This window comes from Camelus bactrianus, chromosome 25, assembly GCF_048773025.1.
Source record: "Camelus bactrianus isolate YW-2024 breed Bactrian camel chromosome 25, ASM4877302v1, whole genome shotgun sequence".
In the NCBI taxonomy this organism is placed as follows: domain Eukaryota; kingdom Metazoa; phylum Chordata; class Mammalia; order Artiodactyla; family Camelidae; genus Camelus; species Camelus bactrianus.
Genome location: NC_133563.1, coordinates 17,734,649 through 17,760,934, shown reverse-complemented (window position 1 = coordinate 17,760,934; position 26,286 = coordinate 17,734,649). Strand labels below are relative to the sequence as shown.

Genomic DNA, 26,286 nt, shown 5'->3' with positions numbered 1-26,286 from the left:
CTATTATGACCATCTCCAGGTCCATCCATGTTGCTGCAAATGGCATTATTTTATTCTTTTTAATAGCTGAGTAGTATTTCGTTGTATAAATATAGCACAACTTCTTTATCCAGTCATTTGCTGATAGACATTTAGGTTGTTTCTATATCTTGGCTATTGTAAGTAGTGCTGCTATGAACATTGGGATGCATGTATCTTTTTGAATTAGAGTTTCCTCCAGAAATATGCCCAGGAGTGGGATTGCTGGATCATATGGTAAGTCTACTTTAAGTCTTTTGAGTAATCTCCATACTGTTTTCCATAATGGCTGCATCAAACTACATTCCCACCAACAGTGTAGGAGGGTTCTCTTTTCTCCACACATTCTCCAGTATTTATTGTTTGTGGGCTTTTCAATGATGGCCATTCTGACTGGTGTGAGGTGATACCTCATTGTAGCTTTGATTTGCATTTCTCTGAAAATTAGCAATTTGAGCATTTTTTTCATATGCCTATTGGCCGTTTGTATGTCTTCTTTGGAAAATTGCTTGTCTAGGTCTTCTGCCCATTTTTGGACTGGGTTGTTTGTTTTTTTCTTATTAAGTTGTATGAGCTGTTTATATATTCTGGAGATTAAGCCCTTGTCAGTCTCACCTTTTGCAAATATTTTCTCCCATTCCATAGGTTGTCATTTTATTTTGCTTATGGTTTCCTTTTGCTGTGCAAAAGCTTATGGGTTTAATTAAGTCCCATTTGTTTATTTTTGCCTTTATTTCTATTGCTTGGGTAGATTGCCCTATGAGAACATTGTTGAGATTTATGATGGATAATGTTTTGCCTATGAATGTTTTCTTCTAAGAGTTTTATACTGTCTTGTCTTATGTTTAAGTCTTTAAGCCATTTTGAGTTTATTTTTTGTTTATGGTCTGAGGGAGTATTCTAACTTCACTGATTTACATGCTGCTGAACAGTTTTCCCAACACCATTTGCTGAAGAGACTGTCTTTACTCCATTGTATGTTCTTGCCTCCTTTGTCAAAGATTAATTGACCAAAAATATGTGGGTTTATTTCTGGGCTCTCTATTCTGTTCCATTGATCCATATGTCTGTTTTTGTACCAATACCATGCTGTTTTGATTACTATAGCTCTGTAGTATTGTCTGAAGTCTGGGAGGGTTATTCCTCCAGCTTCATTCTTTTTCTTCAGTAATGCTTTGGCAATTCTGGGTCTTTGGGATTCTATATAAGTTTTAGGATTGTTTGTTCTAATTCTGTGAAAAATGTCCTGGGTTATTTGATAGGGAGCACATTAAATCTGTAGATTGTTTTGGGTAGTATGGCCAATTTAACAATATTAATTCTTCCAATCCAAGAACATGGGATATCTTTCCATTAGAACATGGTTAAACATCAGCAACTATCAAAGGTTTGGTATAGAATTAGCAATCAACCAGTAAGTCACTTATTAGATTCCAAATTTTTGTCTAAAACCTCTTAGGTTTTTAAGGCCATATTATAGGAGACATTCCCTAATTTTAACTCATGGATCTATTGTGAAATGATTTGAGGTAAAGTGAATCATCTGATTTCTTTTTTGAGAAGATGACAGGTGAGGTACTCTGAAAGGTCCTCCCACTAAAATACAAGACACATTTTTTCAGTGCATTGTTGAACTACAGTAAAACAAAGGAAATCTACAAGACTATGCATACATACTGTACAAAAACACATACAATTACACATATGTAATGAAAAGAACAGTGAACTGAAATGAAAGTAGGAGATGAAATGGAAAGAATGCTTGGTTTTCTTTGGGGGAGATGGCAATAAGTTTCTGGAGCTAGGAGACTAAAACTGGGACCCAGTCACCCTGGATCAACAGGTGAAGAAGCTGAACTTGAAACTTTAGCATTTAGTTTAAAGCCTCAAAAGATGTTAAATTGGCTCCAGCTTGGTGGTAACCCTTGGATTCAGTTAGCAGAAAATTAATTAAATTATACCCAATTTAAGACTTTCAAAATTCTGATGGCTTAAGCCCCTGTAAAAATGGGCTTACTATTAAATATAACTAAACACATAGAGAAGCAAGACAGCATAACTGAGTTACTAGAGATAATAAACAGAGAATTTCTTTGGGAAATTAGGGCAGCTAAAAACCCTCGAGTATATGGTGGAATTTAGAAAGTTACATGCATACCCATGGCAAGACACATGCTCAGACAGACCTGAGAAGACCCTGAGCTTTCACCACTAGCTGATCTATGAGCTTAGTGAAGGCAGCAAGTGAAGGCTAAGATAGAATTGTAAATAGCCTGGCTAAGTATTAAAGAGTTTCCCAGAATTGAGCCAATCCTCAAATACTAAGAGAGGTGTTGCTCTGATCTAAGTGTTTCTGTCCCCTCAGAATTCATAGCTTGAAATTCTAATGTTCAGTGTGTTGCTATTAGGAGGTGGGGCCTTTGGGAGGTCCTGAGGGTGGAACCCTCCTGATTAGGACTAGTATTCTTATAAAAGAGACCACAGAGAGTTCCCTAAACCTTCTTCCATGTGAGGTTACAGCAAAAACATGGCCTTTTGTGAACCAGGAAACTTGCTCTCACCATACACTAAATCAATCAGTGCCTTGATCTTGGACTTCCCAGTCTCAAGAACTGTGATTAATAAATGTTTATTGTTTATATGCCATATAGTTTATGGTATTTTGTTATAGCAGCCCAAACATACTAAAAGAGGAGGAGGGGTTAGCTCTTTGAATTTAAAGAAATTCTAGTTAAAACACTGAATGGACACAAGTCTTCAAAAATCAAGAATAGCAAACCCCCAGGGTGAGAGGAACTCTGATTTCCAGAATTACCATATTATACTATTCAAAACTCTAGTTTTCAACAACCACAAAGAAATCACAAAGTATGCAAAGAAACAGGAGAGTATGACCATTCAAAGGAACAAAATAAATTGACAGAAAATATCCCTGAAGACATTCAATCATTGAACTTACTAGGCAAAGATTTAAAAGAGCTGTATTAGTTATGCTCAAAAAACATGGACATCAAATTAAATTAAATTAAAAATTAAAGGGAACCATGAAAATTATATATGAATAAAGTGAGAATATCAATAAGGAGATAGAAGGTATTGAAAGAAACCAAATAGAAATTCTGGAGCTTTAAAAGATAATAACAGAAATTTTTAAAAATTAACTGCAATTTTGCTACAGATAGAAGATTTGATCAGCAGAAGATAGAACTAGTAAACTTGAAAATAGGACAATTGAAAGTATTCAACCTGAAGAACAGAAAAAAAGAATGAAAAAAGTGAACAGAGCCTAAGGGACCTGTGGGACATAGTCAAGCAGACTAACATATATATTATAGGAGTCCCAGGAAACAAGATAGAAATAAAGATACAGAAAGAACATTTGAAGGAATAGTGGCCCAAAACTTTGAGAGAGACGTGAATCTACGCATCCAGGAAGCTCACAAAGTCCAAGTAAGATAAACTCAAAGAGATCCATACCTAAACATATTCTATCAAGAAAGCAGTAAGATGATATCTTTAAACAATGAAAGATTTCAACCAAAAAAAATCTATCAAAACTATCCTTCAAGGATGAAGAAGAAATTAAGATATTCCCAGATGAACAAAATCTAAAGGAACACAGAAATAAACCTTCCCACTTATGATCAATTAATTTTTGACAAAGGTGCCAAAAACACTGAATGGGGGAAGAATACAGGCATACTTCAGAGAAATTGTGCATTTGGTTCTAGACCACCACAATAAAGTAAGTCACACTTTTTTTTTGTTTCCCAGTGCATTTAATAGTTATTGTTATAGATGCAAATCAAAAACTACAATGAGATATCACCTCACACCAGTCAGAATGGCCATCGTTGAAAAGTCCACAAATGATAAATGCTGGAGAGGGTGTGGAAATAAGGGAACCCTCCTACACTGTTGGTGGCAATGCAGCTTGGTGCAGTCATGGAAAACAGTATGGAGATTCCTCAAAAGACTAAAAATAGATTTATCATATGATCCAGAAATCCCACTCCTGGGCATATTTCCAGAGGGAACCTTACTTCAGAAAGACACCTGCATCCCAATGTTCATAGCAGCACCATTTACAATAGCCAAGACATGGAAACAACCCAAATGTCCATTGACAGATTACTGGATAAAGAAGTTGTGGTATATTTATATAATGAAATATTACTCAGCCATAAAAAATAATAAAATAATGCCATTTGCAGCAACATGAATGGCCCTGGAGATCGTCATTCTAAGTGGAGTAAGCCAGAAAGAGAAAGAAAAATACCATATGATATCACTCATGTGTGGAATCTACAGAATAAAAAGAATTTATTTATAAAACATAAACTGACTCACAGACATAGAAAACAAAAACTTATGGTTACCAGGGGGGGAGGGGGTGGGAAGGGATAAATAGAGAGTTCAAGATTTGCAGATACTGACTGGTATGTATAAAACAGATAAACAAGTTTATACTCTATAGCACAGGGAACTATATTCGGTATCTTGTAGTAGCTTATGGTGAAAAAGAATATGAAAACGAATATATGTATATTCATGTATGACTGAAGTATTGTGCTGTAAACCAGAAATTGACACAACATTGTAAACTGACTATACCTCAATAAAAAAAGATTAAAAAATGCTATGTTTACAGTATACTAAGTGTAAGGTAAAATTATGCTGAAAAACAATGTACACATCTTAATTAAAAATACTTTATTACTAAAAAATGCTAACCATGATCAGAACCTTCAGTGAGTCATAAGAATTTAGCTGGTGGAAGGTCTTGCTGCAGTGTTAGCTGCCAACTCATCAGGGTGGTTGTTGCTGATGGTTGAGGTGGCTGTAGCAATTTCTTAAAATAAGACACCAATGAAATTTGCCACATTGCCTCATTGATTGACTCTTCCTTTCACAAATGATTTCTCTGTAACATGCGATGATAGCATTTTACACACAGTAGAACTTCTTTCAAAATGGAAGTCAATCCTCTCAAATACTGAAGTATCAAGTAAGCATATATAATATTCTAAAGTAAGTATTTATCAAATAAGCATATGTAACATTCTAAATTCTTCGTTGTTATTTCAACAATCAACCAGGAATAGATTCCATCTCAAGAAAAGTTCCTCACTTTGCTCTTCCACAAGAAGCAACTCCTCATCTGTTAAAGTTTTACCAAGAAGTTGCAGCAATTCAGTCCCATCTTCAGGCTCCACTTATTGTAGTTCTCCTGCTATTTTCACCACATCTACAGTGACTTCCTCCACTGAAGTTTTGAATCTTTCAAAGTCATCCATGAGGGTTGAAATCAACTTCTTCCAGACTCCAATTAATGTAGATATTTTGCTCTTCCCATGAATCACAAATGTTCTTAATGGCATCTAGAATGGTGCATCCTTTACAGAAGGTTTTTAATTTACTTTGCCCAGCTCCATCAGAGGAATCATTATCTATGGCAGCTACAACCTTACAAAGTATATTTTTTAAATAATAAGGCTTGAAAGTAAAACTTACTCCTTGATCTATGGGCTGCTGAATGAATGTTGTGTTAGTAGGCATGACAACAACATTAATCTTGTACATCTTCATCAGAGCTCTTGGGAGACCACTGTCAATAAGCAATAATATTTTTCGAGGAATCTTTTTTTTTTTTTCCCCTGAGCAGTGTGTCTCAACAATGGGCTGAAAGTATTCAGTATACAATGTTGTAAACAGATGTGCTGTTTCCAGTCTTTGTTGTTCCATTTAAAGAGTACAGGCTGAGTAGGTTTAGCATAATTTTTAAGAGCCTAGGATTTTTAGAATGGTAAGTCAGTATTGGCTTCATGTCACCAGCTGCATTTACTCCTAGCAAGAGAGTCAACCTGTCCTTTGAAGCTTTCAAGCCAGACATTGACTTCTCCTCTCTAGCTGTGAAAGTTCTAGATTGCATCTTCTTCCAATATAAGCTGTTTTGTCTACACTGAAAATCTATTATTTAGTGTAGTTACCTTCATTAATTTGTCTTAGCGAGATCTCCTAGATAATTTGCTGCAGCTTCACCTTGCACTTGTACTTTATGGATATGGCTTTTTTCCTTAAACTGCATGAACCAACCTCTGCTAGCATCATACTTTCCTTTGAAGCTTCCTCACCTCTCTGAACCTTCACAGACTTGAAGAGAATTAGGGCCTTGCTCTGAATTAGGCTTTGGCTTAAAAGAATGTTGTGACTGGTTTAATCTTCTATCCAGACCACTAAAATTTTATCAATATCAGCAATAAGGCTGTTTCACTTTCTTATCATTCATGTGTTCACTAGAGTAGCACTTTTAATTTTCTTCAAGAACTTTTTCTTCACATTTACAACTTGGCTAACTAATGCAGGAAGCCTAGCTTTCAGCCTATCTTAACTTTTGACATGCCTTTCTCACTAAGCTTAATCATTTTTAGCTTTTGAATTAAAGTGACAGGGGTAGGACTCTTCTTTACAATTCAACACTTAGAAGCCATTGTAGGGTTGCTAGATGGCCTAATTTCAATACTGTTGTGTCTCAGGAAATAGGAGGCCTGAAGAGATGGAGAAAGATGCCGGAACAGCCTATCAGTGGAGCAGTTAGAACACATAAAACATTTATCATTTAGAGTTGCAGTCTTAAGTGGGTGTAGTTTGTGGTTCCCCAAAGGCATTACAATAGTGACATCAAAGGTCATTGAGCACAGATTACCATAACAAATATAATAATAATTAAGTTTGAAATATTTGAGAATTATCAAAACATGACACCAAGACACAAAATGTACAAATACTGTTGAAAAATATATCTTTGATATACTTGCTTTAACAGAGTTTTGCCACAAACCATCCATTTGTAAAAAATACGATATCTGCCAGTCATAATAAAGCAAAACACAATAAAGCAAGGTTTGCCTGTAGTTGCTTTAGTAAGTGGTACTTGGAAAACTGGATAGCCACATGTGGAAGAATAGAATTTGATACTTACTTCCACTGTATGCAACAGTTAACTCAAAGCAGATCAAAAACCTAAGTTTAAGAGCTTGAACTATGAAACTCATAGAAGAAAATATAGAGAAAAAAATTGCATGATCTGGGATTTTGCATTGCTTTCTTAATATGACACTAAAAGCACAGGCAACAAAATTTAAAAATAGATAAACTAGACTTCATTACATTAAAAACTTTGAGGCATCAAAGAACACTATCACAAGAGTGCAAAGACAATTCACACAATGGGAGGAAATATTTGCAAATAATGTATCTGATAGGGAATTAATATTCAGCATATGTAAGGAGTTCTTTCAACTTAGCAACAGTAAAACAAATGACCTAATTTTAAAGGTGGTAAAAATAAATAAATAAAAAGGGGTAAATGATTGAATAGACAGTTCTCCAAAGAAAATATACAAATGGCTAACAAATACATGAAAAGATGCTCAACATTATTAGTCACTAGAGAAATGCAATTAAATCTATAGGGAGATACCATTCTACACCTAGTAGGACAGATTTAATAAAAACGAGATAGAAAATAACACGTAGCAAGGATTGCTGGTGGGAATTTAAAGTGTTCAGAAGTTCTGGAAAACAGCTTGGCAGGTTTTCAAAATGTTGAATATATGACCCAGTAATTTCACTTCTAGGTATATACACAATAATTGAAAACAGAGATTCAAACAAATATTTGCACAGCAATCTTCATAATAGATAATAATTCACTATAAGCAAAAGATAGAAACACTCTAATTGTCTCTATCAATGGAGTAATGATTTAAATCAAATTATGCGTATACACACAATGGAATATTATTCAGCCATAAATAGAAATTAAGTTCTGACACATGCTACAATGTAGATAAACCTTGAAGACTTTATGTTTAGTGAAGTAAATCAGACACAGAAAGACAAATATTGTGTTATTCCACTTATATAAAATATCTAGAATATGCAAGTTTGTAGAGACAAAGTATGTTGGAAGTTACCATGAGATGGGGAAAAGTGGAAAATGGGGAGTTATTCTTATTGCTTAATGGTAGTGGGGTTTTCGTTTGGTGTGATGAAAAATTTTTAGAGAAAGATGGTGGTGATGGTTGCATAGAAGTGTGAATACAGTTAATGCTAGTGAATTGTACACTTAAAATAGTTAAAATTGAAATTTTCTTTTGTACATAGTTACCACAATAAAAACTGGCAAACGTATTAATGTAGTATTAGAAACAGAAGTAGGACAAAAGTACAGACACAAGATAGACCAAAATAGACTAAAAGAAAGTGAGTAACTATATGATAATAACTTTGAAAACTTTTTCAGCATTGACATGTTTCTAGGAAAGTTAAACCAACTTTGACTCAAAACAAAAACAAAAAACCCCAAAAGCCTGAATAATTCTGCAACTATAGAATAAATTAAACAAGCAGTAAACAGTCAACTATTGATCCCCCGGGAAGAGGCTCAGGTGTTTTTACAGAATTTTTTAAAATTATTTATTTATTTATTCTTTTTTTTTACAGAATTATTTTAGAAGCTCTTCCATAATAGAAATGAAAATAAATACTTGTCACCTTATTTGATGAAACCAATAAAATTTTGATACTAAACCACAAAGGAAAACCAGAGAAGAAATCTTCCTTATCTTTTTAAAATATATATACCTCAATAATATTCTTAATGGTGAAACACTAGAAGCATTTCCTTTTAAATAAGTACAATTTAATGAGGCCAACTATCACTCATTCCAGTTAAAACTATACCAAAGATACGAAGAAGTTAATATAAAGAAAGGAAGGCTAAGGTTGAAAAGCAAGAATCTAAGTTGTTCTTTACAAAAAAACATGATTGTTATATAGAAAAGTAAAAGATAATTTGCAAGTATTTTTAAATAATAGGGAAGTCTTATCAAGTCACCTAAATATGAGACCAATAAGCAAAATAAATTTCATTTTATATACTAACAATGAAACAGTTTAAAATATAAAAAAAACCTTCATTTAAAATAACAGTAATAGAATAGATTTTCAAAATATATGTAGAAAAAATCGCATATCTGACTTACAAGATAAAGTCTTATTTTATAGCCAAATAGCTAAGCCAATTTGTGTTAGTTTAGGGACACACAAACAACCAAGAGAACAGAATCTAGAGCCCCAAATCCAACATCCTTATATATAGAATTTTGATATATGTCAGTTTGTCATTCAGATTACTGGGGAAAAGAGGACTATTTTATTCAGTTAAAAGTACTGAGGCAGCTTCTTGTTCAAAAAAAAAAAAAAAAAAAGGAAAGAAATGCTATTAGTTTCTATTGTTGCATATCAAATTGCCAAAATTTAGCAGCAGGAAACAAAATAAATGTTATCTGACAGTTTCCATGGGAATGGAGTTCAGGCACAGATAGCTGGTTCCTCTTCTCAGGGTATTGGCCAGGACTGTTATATTATTTGAGGCTATGGGACCTCTTCCAAGCTCACTGGCTGTTGGAAGAATTCAGTTACTATGATTATAGGACTGAGGTCCTCAGTTGCTAAAGGCTACCCACTGTTCCTTGCCATATGGGCCTCTGTTTTGGAGAGGCCAACAGGAAAGCATCTCTTCTGATTTATTTTGTTTCTCACTTCTAGACCTTATTTTAATCAGACTACTCTGAATTGGGTTATGCCTACCAAGGATAATCTCCTTTTGATTAAGTCAACTGATTAGAAACCTTAAATACATGTGTAATATCCCTTCATTTTATCTGTAAAATGTAACCCAAACAGGAGATTTGTATACCATAATAGTCATATGTTGTGCCCACACTCAAAGGGAGGGAATTATACAGGCTATCTACATTGAGGGTAGGCAGGGCATGAATTTAGGAGGCCATCTTAGAATTCTGCCTACCACAGATACGTGCTTCATACTTTCTATAAAATTTAATTGCCAAAACCTGAAGATCATCATTCTAAGTGAAGTGGGCTGGAAAGAGAAAGAAAAATGCCATATGTTATCATTTGTAAGTGGAATCTAAAAAAAGAAAAATAAGGACACACACGCACAAAAATTTAATTGCCAAAAATTTAGGTTTTGAAGAAAATGTCTTTATGACCTTGGGTCATAAGCAATGCCAAAGTACTACATATAAAATAAAAGATTAACAAGCCCTACTTTAGTAATAGTAATAATTTTTTTCTTTTCAAAAGATTTAGCAAAGAAAGTGAAAAACCAAGCTATAAACTTGAAGAAAATATTGCAGCACATATAACATATAATAGATTAGTATACAGAATATGTAAAACTAATCTCAACTGGTGAGCCAAGCTCAATGGTATATTGGTGAATGGTGTATTATGAATGAGTTACAGGTAGAACTGAGATATATATCTTAGCTTTCTGTGAGACAGGCCAGGGCCTGGGCAAAATACTTCCATTATACGCAACTTCATCTGCTTGCCTCATTGTGTCTTAAATGTTATTATTTTGTATGTGTGCTATAAAAGATAAATGTTGGAAATCACTGATAAAAAGAATTCCTGCTATCAGTTATAAGCAAATAAGCAGTCCAAATGAAAAATAACCAAAATACCACAAGTCATTTACAGAAAAGGAACAAAAATGACAAACAAGATGTATGAAAAGATATGCAACTTAATTAGTAATGAAGAAAATGCAAAAAAATCCCTTTTAAAACCCTCTAGATTGGTAGAAATAATGAAATCTAGTGTACATAAGTTGTGAGCATTTAAATTAGTAAAGTTTTTTAAACCGTATGGCACAATAATAGGAAACTGAATTTTTGCTTTGTAATTATCCAGAAATTTCACTCATATGTACATACATAACCTAGAGATACATTGGTACATTTGAACCAGAAAATATTTAATATTGTTCATAACCATGGTACTTACAATAACAAAATAATGGAGAACAACTTAAAACTATATTGATAGGCACTTACTAATTGAGATACTTATATTTAACTCATTGTAGAACAGGGAAACATTTTTTAAAAATTGTAGCCATGTAAAATTCAACGTTTTCCCATATTCTATATTTAAACCTGACCAAAAAAATTGCTTTAGTCAATGGTAATAAAAATTCATTTGAAAAATCAAGAAGTAGACATAGTCAACTTTTTTTTTTGTTATAAATCTTAATAAAGTCAGGACATGAAATCTATGATTTTTTTAAAGAATTTCTTTTTATGATACCAAAGTAACATAATTATAAAAATTATTTTAAAATAATATTTTTTTCAAATTTTTAAGCATTTTTCATTCATTCTCTAGTACTATTTAGTACCTTCAGGCATTCATTTTCTTTATCTGATGTTCAATAATACTTTATCACAAATTATTTTTTGCTCAAGGCATGATTGTATATGGGACATTTATGTACTTTCTACTTATATGGATTATTAATTATATTATTATTTAATATTATATCAGGTTCCTAATTTAAGAATTTTAATTTAATTAAATATGCATTTTTACATAGATATATAAATAATAAATGTTTGTATGAGTCTATTTTGGTGAGAAATAATATTAAATTATTTGTCATGGTGTAATGTGCCTCCCAAAGAATTGTGCTCCAAGTTTTGCCAGCAAAGTGTAATATATGTGATGGATTCTGTTACCAAAGGATATATAAAAATAGGGGGCTTGAGCCAAGATGGTGGAGTAGAGAGACTCACAGCTCACCCTCTCCCACAAATACACCAAGAATTATGTCTACAAACTTCTTGAATTGCACAGGACACCTACTGAACTCTGGCAGGGTGACTCTTGTTTTGACATACAGGAGGATTCTCACAAAATCCAATAAACGACATGGTTATATATACTGTATAGCACAGAGAACTATATTCAATATCTTGTAGTAATTTATGGTGAAAAAGAACATGAACACAAATATATGTATGTTCCTATATGACTGAAGTATTGTGCTATACACCAGAAATTGACACAACATTGTAAACTGACTATACTTCAGTGAAAATATACATTAAAAAAGGATATACAAAAATAAACCTGATGTCTTTAAATCTAGTGATATAGATTCAAATTTAGCTCTAACATTTTTTAAGCTTTACTATTTAATGAAAATAGTACACTATTTTTTCATGCTCGCTTATAAAAATATATGCAAATATTTGAAAAACCACTCTCCACCTACATATAATTTTTATAAAGCCTTCTCAAATTAGATTCGCAAATGCCTCAAATTAGAGTGTTCTATAAACAGAAGCCATGCCATTTCACTGAAGAATTATTACAGAAGATACAGTGTAGCAAATAAAAATTATGTTGTAATTATAATGATTAGGAATAGTTTCACATGATCTCCTACCTTGGTATGAAATTCATATATAGGTAGCTATAGATGTATAGATATATAGTATGTCTGAAGTGCATTTTAAATGTTTTTCTGCCATTATTTTTTGTTTATTATTATTATATAATGATATATATTTGAGATGTTTGTTTCTGCTTATTGTTAGGTTATCCAGATAAATTTTGAAGAATTTGATTTGGAGATTGGCTATGATACCTTGACAATTGGTGATGGGGGCGAAGTTGGCGACCCAAGGACAGTGCTCCAAGTGTAAGTTCTCAATGTTTCTTTCTTAACTCAGCCTATCAGGTCTTTATGATATTTTACCTTTATTTTTTTTCCCATTGATCCTTCCCACTACAACCAACAGAAGAAGCATAGTACCCTATCATCATAAGCATAGTACCTTACCATCAACCTGCATATGGTATATTTATTAGTCCTTCTTCAGTGAAGCTTAAGATACTTGATCCAAACACAGTTACTTAGAATCCATTGCCAAAAAAAATCCATTGCCAAAAATCCAGCCCAGTGGAGATGGAGGCCTAGAGTGAAATTAGAGTGGCTGATTAGCCTTATTTTGGAAAACACGTTTACCCCACAGAATTTTAAAACAGACTGAAAAAACAAGTTTAAAATTGATCCCAGAGACGCTAATACTGTTACTAAAGACTGGAGAGTGCTGCTAATTTAATGGAGATTTAATCATACCTAGCCATTAAGATCTGAAGTTGAGAGTTTATTAGTGGTGTGACACTTGAAGTAGTTAGCAATGAACAACTCTCAGAGTTGAGCTAGTTAAGATAGACCACATATGGTTCTTAATGGCAGCTAAAAGAATGAATATATATTGAGAAAAGGGAAATGTTAGAAATTTATTTATTGCCCAATCCTTGGCTATCCATTCCAATAATCTACCTCTTATAGTGGCAAGAAGAAATGTTTCAAAGGAAGTACATTGTTTTTGATATACTTTCTCTCAGAGTTCCTTTCATAACTGTTGATTTGCAGTTCAGGCTTTAGCAATATGATGTTTCTCAAAAATAAGGTCTTTTGCTTCACAATTACCTGCTGCACTTTTTAAAATGTAGATTTCTGGACCCTCATATCTGAATTACTGTAATCAGTGTGTCTGGGATTTGGACCCCACAAATCTACATTTTAATAGTCTCTATCACGTAATCTTTATGCATATCAAAGTTTGAGAACTACTGCTATAATATTTAAAAATTTTTCAGCATAAACAACTCTAGAAGTAATGCCCTTATCGTGTGTGTATTTTTTAATTGCAGCATAATTGACACACAATATCATATTAGTTTCATGTGTACATCAGTGATTCAATATTTATATATATTGAAATAGTCACCACAGTAAGTCTGATTACCATCTGTCTCCATACAAAATTATTTCTTGAGGTATGACTGTATCCCTGTGAAATTCCCTCTTAGAACTGCTTTTGCTGAGTTCCAAAGATTTTGGAAAGTTGTTTTTATTTTAATTTTTCTCCAAGTATTTTTCTTTAATTTTCTCTTTGATTTGTTGAATCAGTCGCTGTCTAGTAGTATGTTGTTTAGTCTCCAAATGTTTATGTGTTTTCCTCTTTCCTTCTTGTGATTGATTTCTGGTCTCATATCTTGTTCATAGGAAAAGATGCATGATATGATTTCAGTTTCTTAAATTTTATGGCCTAACATGTGATCTATCCTAGAGAAAGTTTCATGTGCACTTAAAAAGAATGCATAATATTTCAGTTTTTGAATGGAATGTTCTGTATATATCTGTTAACTTCATCAAGACTGACATTGCTTAAGACCAATGTTTCCTTATCGATTTTCTGTCTGAATGATCTATCCAATGATGTAAGTGGGGTTTTAAAGTCCCCTACTATTACTCTGTTACTTTTAATTTCTCTCTTTATGCCTTATATATTTAGGTGCTCCTATACTGGGTGCATAAATATTTATAAATGCTATATCCTCTTATTTAGTTGGCATCTTTATCATTATGCAATGCCCTTTTTTGTCTCTTGTTACAGTATTACTTTCTCAGCTTTCTGTTTCCATTTGCATGGAATATCTTTTTTCATATCTTCATTTTTGATTTATGTGTGCCTTTAAATCTGAAGTGAGTCTCTTGTAGGCATCATATTGATGGGTCTTGTTTTTTGTTGTTGTTTTTGTTTTTATTATTTTAAATCCCCTGTGTATTTTGATTGGAGAATTTCATCCATTTACATTTAAAGTAATTATTGATAGGTATGTACTTATTGTCATTTTGTTAATTATTTTCTGGGTTTTTTTGTTGTTGTTGTTTGGTTTTTTTGTAGTTCTTCTCTGTTTCTTTCTTCTTCTCTTGTTCTATTCCCTTGTTGTTTAATGATTTTCCTTAATGTTATGTTTGGATTTTTTTTTTTTTTTTTTTTTTTTTTTTGCTTTTCATTTTCTGTGTATCTATTACAAGTTTTTGGTTTGTGGTCACCACAATATTCATATATAACTATTTACATATAAAGCAGTCTATTTTAAGGCAACAGTCAATTAAGTTCAAATGCATTCTACAAATACTGTATTTTATTCCCCATCTACATTTTGTTTTTTACATCATGTTTTATATCTTCTTATTTGATGTATCCTCTAATTACTGTAGTTATAATTGCTTTTAAAACCTTTGTCATTTAACCTTCATACATGCTTTATAATTGATCCATTACCATTACTATACATTTGCCTTTTCCAGTAAGAACTTTACTTTCATATATTTTATTAATTAGTGCCATTTTTTTTTCAGCTTCTAGAAGTCTCTTTAACATTTCTTGTAGGGCTAGTTTAGTGGTGATGAATTCCTTTAGATTTTGCTTGTGTAGGAAACTACCACATTTTCAGTTCTGAATGATAACCTTGCTGGATAGAGCATTTTAATTGTGAGGATTTTTTTTTTTCTTTCAGCACTTTGAATATATCATGCCACTCCATTCTGATCTGCAAAGTTTCTGCTGAAAATATTTGCTTCCCACTACGTAACTAGTTGTTTTTCTCTTACTGCTTTTAGTGTTCGCTTTTTAATTTTTGACATTTTAATTATAATGTCTCTTTGTAAGTCTCTTTGGATTCATCTTGTTTGGGCCTCTGTACTTCCTGGACCTGGGTGTTTGTTTCCTTTCCAGGATAGGGAAGTTTTCAGCCAGGATTTTTTTCAAAATCTTTTTCTCTCTTTTTCTCTTTCTTCTATTTCTAGTATCCCCATAAAATGTGAATGTTATTTTGCTTGATGTTGTCCCAGAGGTCCTTAAATTATCCTGAATTTTAATTTTTTTTTCTTTTTGTTATGGTTAGGTGATTTCCACTACCCTGTCTTCCAGATCACTCATCATTCTTCTGTAGCACCTGATCTGCTGTTGATTTCCTTTAGTATATTTTTCATTTCATTTATGTTATTCATGTTATTGCATTATTTACCTCTGATTGGTTCTTTCTTATATTTTTTAACTCTTTGTCGACGTTCTCACTGTTTATCCATTATTCTCCTGAATTCAGTGACCACTTTTATGACCATTATTTTGAATTCTTTATCAGGTAGATTACTTATCTTCATATCATTAAGGTTTTTTTATGACATTATGTTTTGTTCTTTTGTTCAGGGCATACTGTCTCCTCATTTTGTCTAATTCTCTGTGTTTGTTTCTATATTTTAGGCAAAACTGCTACTTCTCTCAATCTTGAAGTGGTGACCTTGTGTAGATGATGATCCTTTTCATCCAACCCTACTACAGCTCTTTGTTGTATCTTAAATTGTTTTGGTTGTCTATATTGCCTTATTTATTCCTGGAAAGCCCTTGCTATTCTGCCTGTGCCAAGACCTGTCAGTGTTCCAAGGAAAAGAATTCAGTAATCACCTAGTTTCAGGCTGATTGGATGCCAGACCCTCAGTCAGAAGCTTTTAAAGTTTGAAGATATATACAGTCCTGAGGGGCTTTAATTGTAATCCCAGCTGGCCTCCAAACCTGGAGATCTGAAGGTATCCCCTAGGTGACAGCTGCAAAAATCAAGGTTCTTGACAAGTGTGTAAGCTTCTTATTGGGGAGTCTCATTAAGCTGTAGCAAGGTCAAGGAGGTGCACAGAGATGGTGATACTCTGCTTATGTTGCCTCCTTTGCCTCTAGATATGTGGGAATCCTGAAGCCTGTTTCTTAGGTTGATGGCCCAGGCTAAGTAAATAGATTCTTTTCACAAGAAGACTGTGGTTGTATTTCAGTCTGCTGTCTGTGCAGTGCCATGGCAGTGGTTTCCTGCCAAGAACTGTTTTTCTAATTGTTATAGTCCCATGGAGCTTCAAAATGCTAGCCCCCTTAACTACCAGGGCCAGGTTATCAAGGGGTGTCCTCTGTGTGGATAGCATGTACCTGCTGGCTTTAATTGGACAGCTGGAGAGTGTAGGGGGTGGGGCTTGCTCTCTTGCTTTAGGAAGTCAGAGAGAAATGACTGTGCATGCCCACAGGCTACAGCAGTGCAGCAAGATGGTGCTTTGTCTGTGCAAGCATGTTGGCTTTAGGTTGGGAGTGGGAGAATACTGCAACTTCTTGTGGTTACCAGCCCTAGCCAGGGGATAAGAGAGTGTCATAGTTCCTTGCACTTGCAGACTTTAGCTAGGGAGCAGGAGAATGCCACAACCATTCATGCTCACCTATCCCAGACAGGGAGTTGTGGGGAATGCTGCAACCATTGGAGCTCTCCAGCTTCAGCAATGAAGTAGGACAATGCCATGATCACTCATCCTTGCATTTGAACTCTCCTTTCTGTGCTAGAAGGTTAGGAAGGGAATTCAACAATGGTGTCTGCTAATGCCTCTGTCTCTGGAGAATGTTTCAACTATCTTCCACCTCTCTAGCTAATGATTTTAGATTTCTTCCACATATAAATGTTGGCAACTTTTCAACCCTGTTATTTCACTGGGTTTCAGGGAAATTGAGACCACACATGAGCCCTTTAAGAGGTAAGGCTCAGTTTCTTGTAGCACTTTGGGACCCTTGGACCCTTGGACATCAGTCCCATTTATCTTCTCTCCTCTACCCATTACATGTATATCATTGATCAACTACAATTTTGTTGTTTATCTCTGAGCCTACTACAATTCCACTTTGTGCTTCCTAAGGTATGATGGACAAAAGGGCTGACATTTTACATGCTCTAAATATTTGGTTATGTTGCTCACGTTGTTTGTAACTTTATTTTTTTAAACATTTTTATTGATTTATAATCATTTTACAATGTTGTGTCAAATTCTAGTGTTCAGCACAATTTTTCAGTCATACATGGACATATACACACTCATTATCACATTTTTTCCTCTGTGATTCCCTGTTCTATACAGTATAATCTTGCTTATCTATTCTACAATTTTGAAATCCCAGTCTATCCCTTCCCACCCTCCGCCCCTCTGGCAACCACAAGTCGTAACTTTATTTTTAACAGTTCCATCTTCATAAAAATGCTCAGCATTTTCATCAGGATTATGTGTCTGGTAGATATTTCACTATATTAGACTAATATCTTCCAGGAATAACGTATAATTCCTCCTAGATTTGTGTTTTTGTATCTGAGAGTTTGGATTTCATTTTGCTATAATATAATATGATAAATTTGCAGCCACAGAGCTACTCTGATCAGTCTGAATGGTAAATATGTTTTTTGGTTGTTTTTTGGGAGGTACAGTCATCCCTCAGTATCTGCGGGTATTGTTCCAGGACCTGCCGTGAATACCACAATTTGTCGGTCCCTGAATTCCATAGTGAGCGCTCCATATCTGTGGTTCCACATACATGGATTCAGCGAACCATGGATGGTGTAATACTGAAGTATTTATTGAAAAAAATCCATGTATAAGTAGACCTGTGCAGTTCAAACCCATACTGTTCAAGGAGCAACTGTACAGTGTTTTAAAGAAATGAAAATATATATAAAAGTCTGAACTTGTTATTTCTTTTGACAGACTGGCAACACTTGGCCTGTATTAGCACATAGCAAAAAGTCATTGGAACTCTCTTCTGCCCTTTTTAGAGAGGGCATAGATTCTCATGGCCCCTAAACTTTGTATTGTTTTTCACATGTGCTTCTAAGATGCAGTACCTTCCTGGTCCTACAGGCATATGACACATGATACAACACAAAATCTGGTTTGATCTTTAAATTTATTATTTCCTAAATAATAAATGCATTTATTCCTTTTCTGACACTTTATAAAAGTTGAAGTTTCTTGGACATTAATGATGATATAGCAGATTTGATGAATGATCCTCACACATTTTGAGACCTATCTGCTACATGTGTAATAGATCACATCATATGTACTTCAGAAATAAAACTATAAAACATGTATGTGATCAGACATATTTACTTTTTTCTGCTTAAGATAGAGGAATGGATTTCAGGTTTAGATTCTTCAAAGCATGGACAGGGAAAGGCAAGCTAGCTAGTCAATTGACTGAAGAATGTTACTTAAAAGCCTTTTTTACTATATCTGCTGCTAAATTTAATTTAGTTTCTCAGCATCAGATCAAATTTAGATGTCATCTTGTACAACTGACATCCCAGATCATAGATGCTATATTCTCCTTTACCACTGCTTTAAAGAATCTGTGAGCTAATTAATATTACACAACTATAGGTAGAAAACTATAGACATACAAATTTATAGTAATCCAATAAAACACAGAAGGAAGATATCAAAATTATTGTCTTAATACCCAACCACTAGAACAGGTAAACATAAAAGAGTACATTTATTGGGATTAAGCAGTAGTCTGTAAAATCCCTGATGTTAAAAAAATTAATAATATGTTTGAACCACATAATTTGTTCTAATGTTCAAAACTATGTAGATAATCATGAAGTCTGATACAACTGTCAACGTTCTCTTTATAGAGCAAATTATTGTATTAATGATACAGAATGGTTATTAATTATTATTTTCAAAAAAATACCAAGTTCTCAAATGGATTTTCCTATACCATCAAATTCAAAGTTCACACTGAGTACATCTCCAGTAGGAATAAAAGTTAAAGCTTTATTCTGTGATCATTACCTTTTAGACTGTTCAATCACTGGGCCTACATTGGTCCCTTAGTGAGAGTGTAGGAGAACTAAGAGAGAGAAAGAAAAAGAATACATTATGTTTTAACAACCATAAGACTGTGAGATAAGTGTGCACACACACATGCACACACAAATTATTTAGTTGCAGGCCTTGTAATCTTATAAACATATATAAACATATATATACATAATGTTTTTGCAAAATTCATAGTAAGAAGAAATAGGGCAATGATCTTTACTATGTAATTTTAAGTACTAAGAGGAAAACCTTTGTATATTTTAAATATAGCCATACATTTTTTTTAAATGAACTCAAAAGAACCTCTTTGTAAACATGCCACAGTCCTTCAATTCCTGCATAACTTCTTCTTTTGAGAACTTTAAGCTCATTGTCATTTGACCTCAGTTGCCTCAAGAAAACAACTGGAATTTTTATTAGTGGATTTATTGTTCTTTTCAAAATTCTTATCAAATGCAGATGATGCTTCTTTGTCCTTTCATATTGGAAGACAGGGTGAATATATTTTTAAATCATTTTAAAAATCCCATATTGTATGAATTAGCAGTTGAGGCGAGAAGTATGGGATAATTAAACAAAAGAAATAGGCTCACAATTGATTTTTTTGAGGATGATCCCAAAGTTAGCTAGACAACATAAGACCAGATAAAGAACAAATATGTTGATGATCTGTGCCCTTGTGACCCAAGTGAATAGTCAAGTGGAAATAGCTGTATCTCAGAGAGTAAGTTTCTGCTGTAGAAAGAAGAAAAATTACATTTTTCCTCTTCTCATATTCTTGTCATCATATTGTAGTTTGTATTGTAGTTCTATTTCATCATTTGTTATAATTTCTTCACTCTCAGAAGTTATATTAATTTTGCAAAATCTATGTGATTTTTTTCCTGTATTTGTCTGTCTGTAGCCAGAAATGTGTTTCTTAAACATGCTTTTCTTACTCAGAACAAAAATCATACATTTCTGAAAATATTACTCCTGTTTCCTTGAGTAAGAATGACTACAATGGAACTTAACACCCACCTCCTAGAGGAGTTCAAATAAAAGCTGTGTGACTACAGAGATTTTACAAATTTGAAATTAGATCAGAAGTTCCTTTGAACTCTAAGACTCTGTGATAAGAGAACCTACTGAATTTGTATCCACCAAAGAAGCTAATATAAATTTGAGTATACTTGAAATATATTTTTTAAGAAGTTTAACTTTCTCAACTGCAATCCCACCCATCTGGACATCTACAGGGCCCAGAGTAAGAATGTAGGTGAAAACTCACATATCAAATGTCTAAGTATTAAAAGTTGTAAATCAGGCTGTATATTATTAAGTACAATATGTCCCCTCTTCCTACCTTGACATACATACTTTCATAACAACCTGGAAGGACAAGTTTAAATTTAGAAATCTAGGGCTTGTATGATTTCCTAGTTGAGACATAAAGGCAAAGGAAAATGGTCTCAGTCCTAGCCCACACTTGGCCACCCTCTCCTCCCAAACTCAGCTCCATTCTTCAGAATGCGTGTGAACTTGCCAGCCTGCATGGTCAAACTGTCCACACCTCCCTGCAGATACTGCCTCTGGGCCTACGTGTGTACATATGGATCATGTATTCTGGATCTGGGAATGTGGACCTGGAAAAGAAGCCAATGGAGGTCTAGGTAGCAGGGAATTGCAGGGTACCAGTTACCAGTGAGTTGTAGAACAGTACTTTTTAAATAAACTGTAAAATAGAAGATTTGTTTTTATTTCCAATCTATCTTAAACTGATCTTTTTTTAAAGTAAAAGGAAAATAAATTCATAGAAAAATGAAATAAAAACATAATAAATGCATTCCCATTTTTTTCGTTATGTAATTCACCAAATAAAATTACTCTTTCAAATTACTCTAGAAGTTTGAAAAACTCACTCCCAGTTTCTGTTCTTACCACATTGTGAGCTGGAAAAACCAGTCTAAGATATCATAAGAAAGTAGGCAGGCACATCCCTGGTCAAGAGGTGGATTATAGAATGGTCAGAGGAAGGGATCAGGAAAGGGGCCTATCTAGCTGAAGTTTAAAAACAGTATTGCATATGGCATGGTAAATTGTCAGGAAGTTATTTTGACCCCTGGGTGAGGAAATTTATTTTAAATAATGTTCTAATGGATAAAACTAGTCTCCGTTTAGACATTTTATTTAGCAATCTGTTTATTCGTCTATGTATTCCTTTTTTCCTTTTTTCTTAAGTGTAACCCATGTGCTGGAGAGTATCTTTTGGCACTAAAATTATTTTCTTAATAAATTTATTTTAAAATACTAAGTAGCTAGAAGTCAGAAAACATAGTAAAGAAATGGAAAATAAGTTTAACAGAGAGCCATGTAATCTTCTATTTGAAAGTATTTAATGAGAATGAATTTTTATTTAAGTTTATAAAAGTTCTTATTAATTTAATAAACACAGCATACATCACCTCTTTTTAAAGTACTTAACCAGATACGGAGCATTCCAGCCTGTTTTATTTAGGTCATAAGATTGAATTAATCATTGGAACTATATGGTATTTCCATTTCTCACTTTTTTTTCAGTATTTAGGTTCTAGAAGGAAAAATCAGTTGTCATATTCTATTCCATAAAAATGTAGTCCATAAAGTCATAAAATGTTCGACAGCTAAAATAACCCTTTAAAAATGAATTTATTATGAAAAGCTTTTTAAAATAATTGCTATAATTTCCTTCCTCTGAAGTACAAAGCACAATAGTTTTTGCAATTCTGTAACTTAAAAATAATTTGTGTGCTGTATCTCTTCACCTTGAGACTTTGGTTCCAAAGAAATATTCATGGCAAAGTTATGAATAATAACAATTATTAAGTAACAGAGAATGCACTGTAATTGGACATTATATGCAGTACTAAATTCTCCAAATAAGTTTATCAGATGAAAATTCCTAAAATAATGTGAACTTAAGCTGCAAACTTAAATTCAAAGATCTGTTGCTTCTCCCATTGTTTGTACCATACTCCACTGCCCATCTGTGTCCTTTTCTCTCTCACTCTTGCACTTGTTCATTTTCTTTCCAGTGGAGTTACTTTAAGGGCAATTTTCTTCCTGCATTTTGAAATAGCATTTTTCATTCATGACAACTTCATGGTGATGTAGTGACAAGTATCAATAGAGACCAGAATATGAACTTGACCAGTTGATAATAATTTGGGTAATAGAGTTGAACCATCATGCTATTATCTTTTAAAAGCTGTTAAAAGAACTTAAAATTTTTCACAGATTGTTTTACATTTGGTATTTTCACATGTTTAAATTCACCTGATGGTGGAAATGGATGTAATAAATTTAAGAGAACTAATATGATGATAGTGCAATTACTATTACTGGCATTGAATTCAAGTCCATCCCTCATTTCATTTGCATAAAGAAGAGAGTAGATGTTGATTACTTGCCCACTCTTTCGTCTGTGTAGCATCAAACTGAGATAATTAGAAATGCATTCTATCCGGCAAGTGATTCTCTTTCCTTTTCCTGCCTTTTCTCTCACATGCTTTGCCTTTCTATTATTGGAGTCACAGTAACACTGTAAAGAATAATTGAGTGAAAACTTGCAAAATAAAAGACTAAAAATAGTCTTCTATTCCAAGATCTTCCTGGAAATTTTATGACTATGCACTGATATTGGATGGCACTGTATTTGAGCAAACTTCTTGAAGAAGGTGAAAAAAACGCTATTTTGAATATCCAAACATGAATATTCTATCACTTTGAAATTCTGATTTCTCCTGAGAATCACTGTATAATTAAAATCTCATTCTGAGATATATGTTAATATAGGCTAACAACACTCTTCCCTGGGAAAGAGTCTTCCCTTTCCTTTTATTTTAAATACACACACATACATGCACACACATATAATACTCTCTTGTGTTAATGTATTTTAAATAAATATTTTATTTATTCATTTTAATACTATTTAATAAATAATATACAGCAAAAGTAGTTCTCTTTGTATGTTCATAGATTATTGTTATTGCTCTCAGCTTATTGATCCATATATTTTGACAAGCTACTTAATCAAAGATACATTTTTCTAATTTCTTCTAACTACTCAACAATTTACCAAAATGCCACTTTGGTATCAGACTACTATACATGCTATTTGCCTTGAGCAAACTCTCCTACATCCAGGGACTTACACCTTCCCAAGTTTGCTCTTGTACCCCCTCTTAATAATGAAAAATTTAAATACCAACAAATACTATGAACTAAAGATAGAAGGGACTATATACTAAATATAGCAACAAGGTGATATTTTTAGAGATCAATGTCCACAGTACAAAAAGGAGTTGAAATATTGACCAATGAGAAAAACCCTTCACCCTTTATATTAAACTTATTTTAAAAGACAAAGAAAAAAACGTTTTTTTTTACTGTTATTTCTGCCTTGCACTCTTCCTAGTCCTCTTCCACTATACACATGCATACTCATACTCATTTTAAGTTCACAATCACAATTATTTTAAGTTCCTTGAGGGCAGGAACTATCTTCTGCTCATCTAGACTTGGTTATTTCTGAAAAGACAAGGGTTTTTTTTTTCTCCCTATGACCAAAATACCTAACACGGAGCCTAGTGTTAACATTGTTAGGTGTTGCATGAATTATAATGGGAGAGGAAAAATTACTCTGCACTGAGACACATTTTATGAAATACGTCAGCAGAAAGGGTATCTTTGCAGGCATTGGCAGAGATGTAGAAAGCTATGCAGGAGGACTACCTGGTGTCTCAGTCTATTCAGGTCACTATATTTTAAAAAATAGAATAGAATGGGTTGTTTATAAACAACATAAATGTGTTTTCTCACAGTTCTGGAGCCTGGAAGTCAGAGATCACAGTGCCAGCAGATTTGGTGTCTGCTGACAATCCACTTTTTGTTTCATAGATGGCCATCCTTTTACTGTGTTCACATATGGCAGATCGGGGCGGGGCTCTTTCTGGGGCCTCTTCATAAGGGCATCCCATTCCTGAGGGCTCTGCCTTCATGCCCTAATCATCTCTCAAAGTTCCCGCCTTCAGATGCCCTTACACTGGAGATTAGGTTTCAAAATATGAATTTAGGAGCAGAGGGACAGGTAGTCTCTTGCACTAGAGATTTCAACAGCACTCACTGATGTCACATCCAGGAAAAACAATCAAACTGACAGCAGCAGTTATTTCATCATGTGGACAAAATTTGATGTGTAGTCATTCAAATGACTTGCTACTTGGTCATAATAAATACTTCTCTAGGAATTTCAAAATTACTTTAGGCCACAGTATAAAATAACCTCTGTGACATCTGAGTACCAACAAAAAAAAATTAAATATAGGGAATAGTTTATTTTTTATGGTTCTTCATTATTTCTTCATTGTGGTTATAGCTACATTTTCTATTGTAAAAATACTGATGATTTTACTGGGGGAAAAAGCAGTTTACTATGATTTTTGTTTTGGTTTTCTTTTTATGTGTTTAATTTTATACTGTATGCAAATTGGATCAAATTGTCTAAACTAAAGAAGATTTTGGTTGGTGTTTTCTCTTTTAAATCAGGAATATTTGTACTGTGGTAGGCATTTCAAAAGTAGTTGTAGAAAAGAAATAGGAACAAAACATAGAAAGCGTATATAAATACATTAGCGTTCTTCCCACACGTGCCAACTGTTGTAAGCAAAGTGCCTTGTTAGGGTGCTAAATATTTAAATGAGGTACCCATAGGTGAATACAAAGATGTATATGCTGAGGTCTTGACCTCCAAATTCTCTTTCTAAAAAACAAGTTGTGATATAGAAATCTTATTTGTATATGTAAAAAGAACCATGCCAAACACTCTCACAACACATTATGCTTTTGAATTAGCCAATAAATTAAAACTCCTGAAGCCTAAGACCATAATGGAAATAAAATCCACGGTTACTGACTACTCAGTTACCTAAATGAGGTAACATTTATAATCTCATCATTCTATAGTACTTTATAGATTTTTATTTTAAAATCTGTACATTGTTCTTCTAGTATTTTGATCACTTTATTTTCTTCTTTATTTGCATTTTTAAAATTTTTTCAAGTTTACTGAGGTATAATTGGCAAATAAAAATGTAAGGTATTTCAATGTGATGATTTTATGTTAGTACACATAGTAAAAGTATTCCCGCCATCAAGTTAATTAATACATCTATCACCTCATATATTTATCTTTTTTTTATCTTTTTGGCGAGGACATTTAATCTACTTTTAGTAAATTTCAATTGTACAGTTTAGTGTTATCAACTATATTTATCATGTTGCACATTAGATCTTCAGATTTTATTCATCTTATAACTGAAAGTTTGTACACCTTTACCAACCTCAACCCATCATTTTCCTCACTCACCAATACCTGGCAACTCCTTTTCTACTCTCTGTTTCTATGAGTTAGACTCTTTTTTTGTTTGTTTGTTTACATTCCACATACATGATGCCATACAGTCAGTATTTTTGCCTTTCTCTGTATAGCTTGTATGGTTTATTTCACTTATTATAATGCCCTCCAGCTTCATCTATGTTGTTGCAAATGACAGAATTTCCTTATTTTTTAAGGCTGAATAATATTTTAGTGATTTTCTTGATCTATTCATCTATTGATGGACTCTTAAGTTGTTTCCATACCCATTATTATGAACAATACTGCAGTGAGCATGGGATTATAGATACCTCTTTGCAATAATGGTTTCATCTCCTTTGGATCTATACCCAGAAATGGGATTGCTGAATCATATTCTATATTTCTGTTTTGAAGAAACTTCATGCTGATTCGTAGTGGCTGGTACCAGTTTACATACCCACCAAGAGTG

At 33.4% G+C, this 26,286-nt stretch overlaps 1 protein-coding gene across 3 annotated transcripts in view; it reads left to right on the top strand.

The window, feature by feature from the left end:
* The window catches only part of CSMD3 (CUB and Sushi multiple domains 3), a 1,011,591-nt gene that overhangs the window by 543,348 nt on the left and 441,957 nt on the right, over positions 1 to 26,286 (top strand). For all 3 annotated transcript variants that reach the window (XM_074352931.1, XM_074352929.1, XM_074352930.1), the window contains one exon: positions 12,495 to 12,598. In XM_074352931.1, the coding sequence (XP_074209032.1) occupies positions 12,495 to 12,598 (104 nt within the window). The remainder of the gene's footprint in view (positions 1 to 12,494; positions 12,599 to 26,286) is intronic.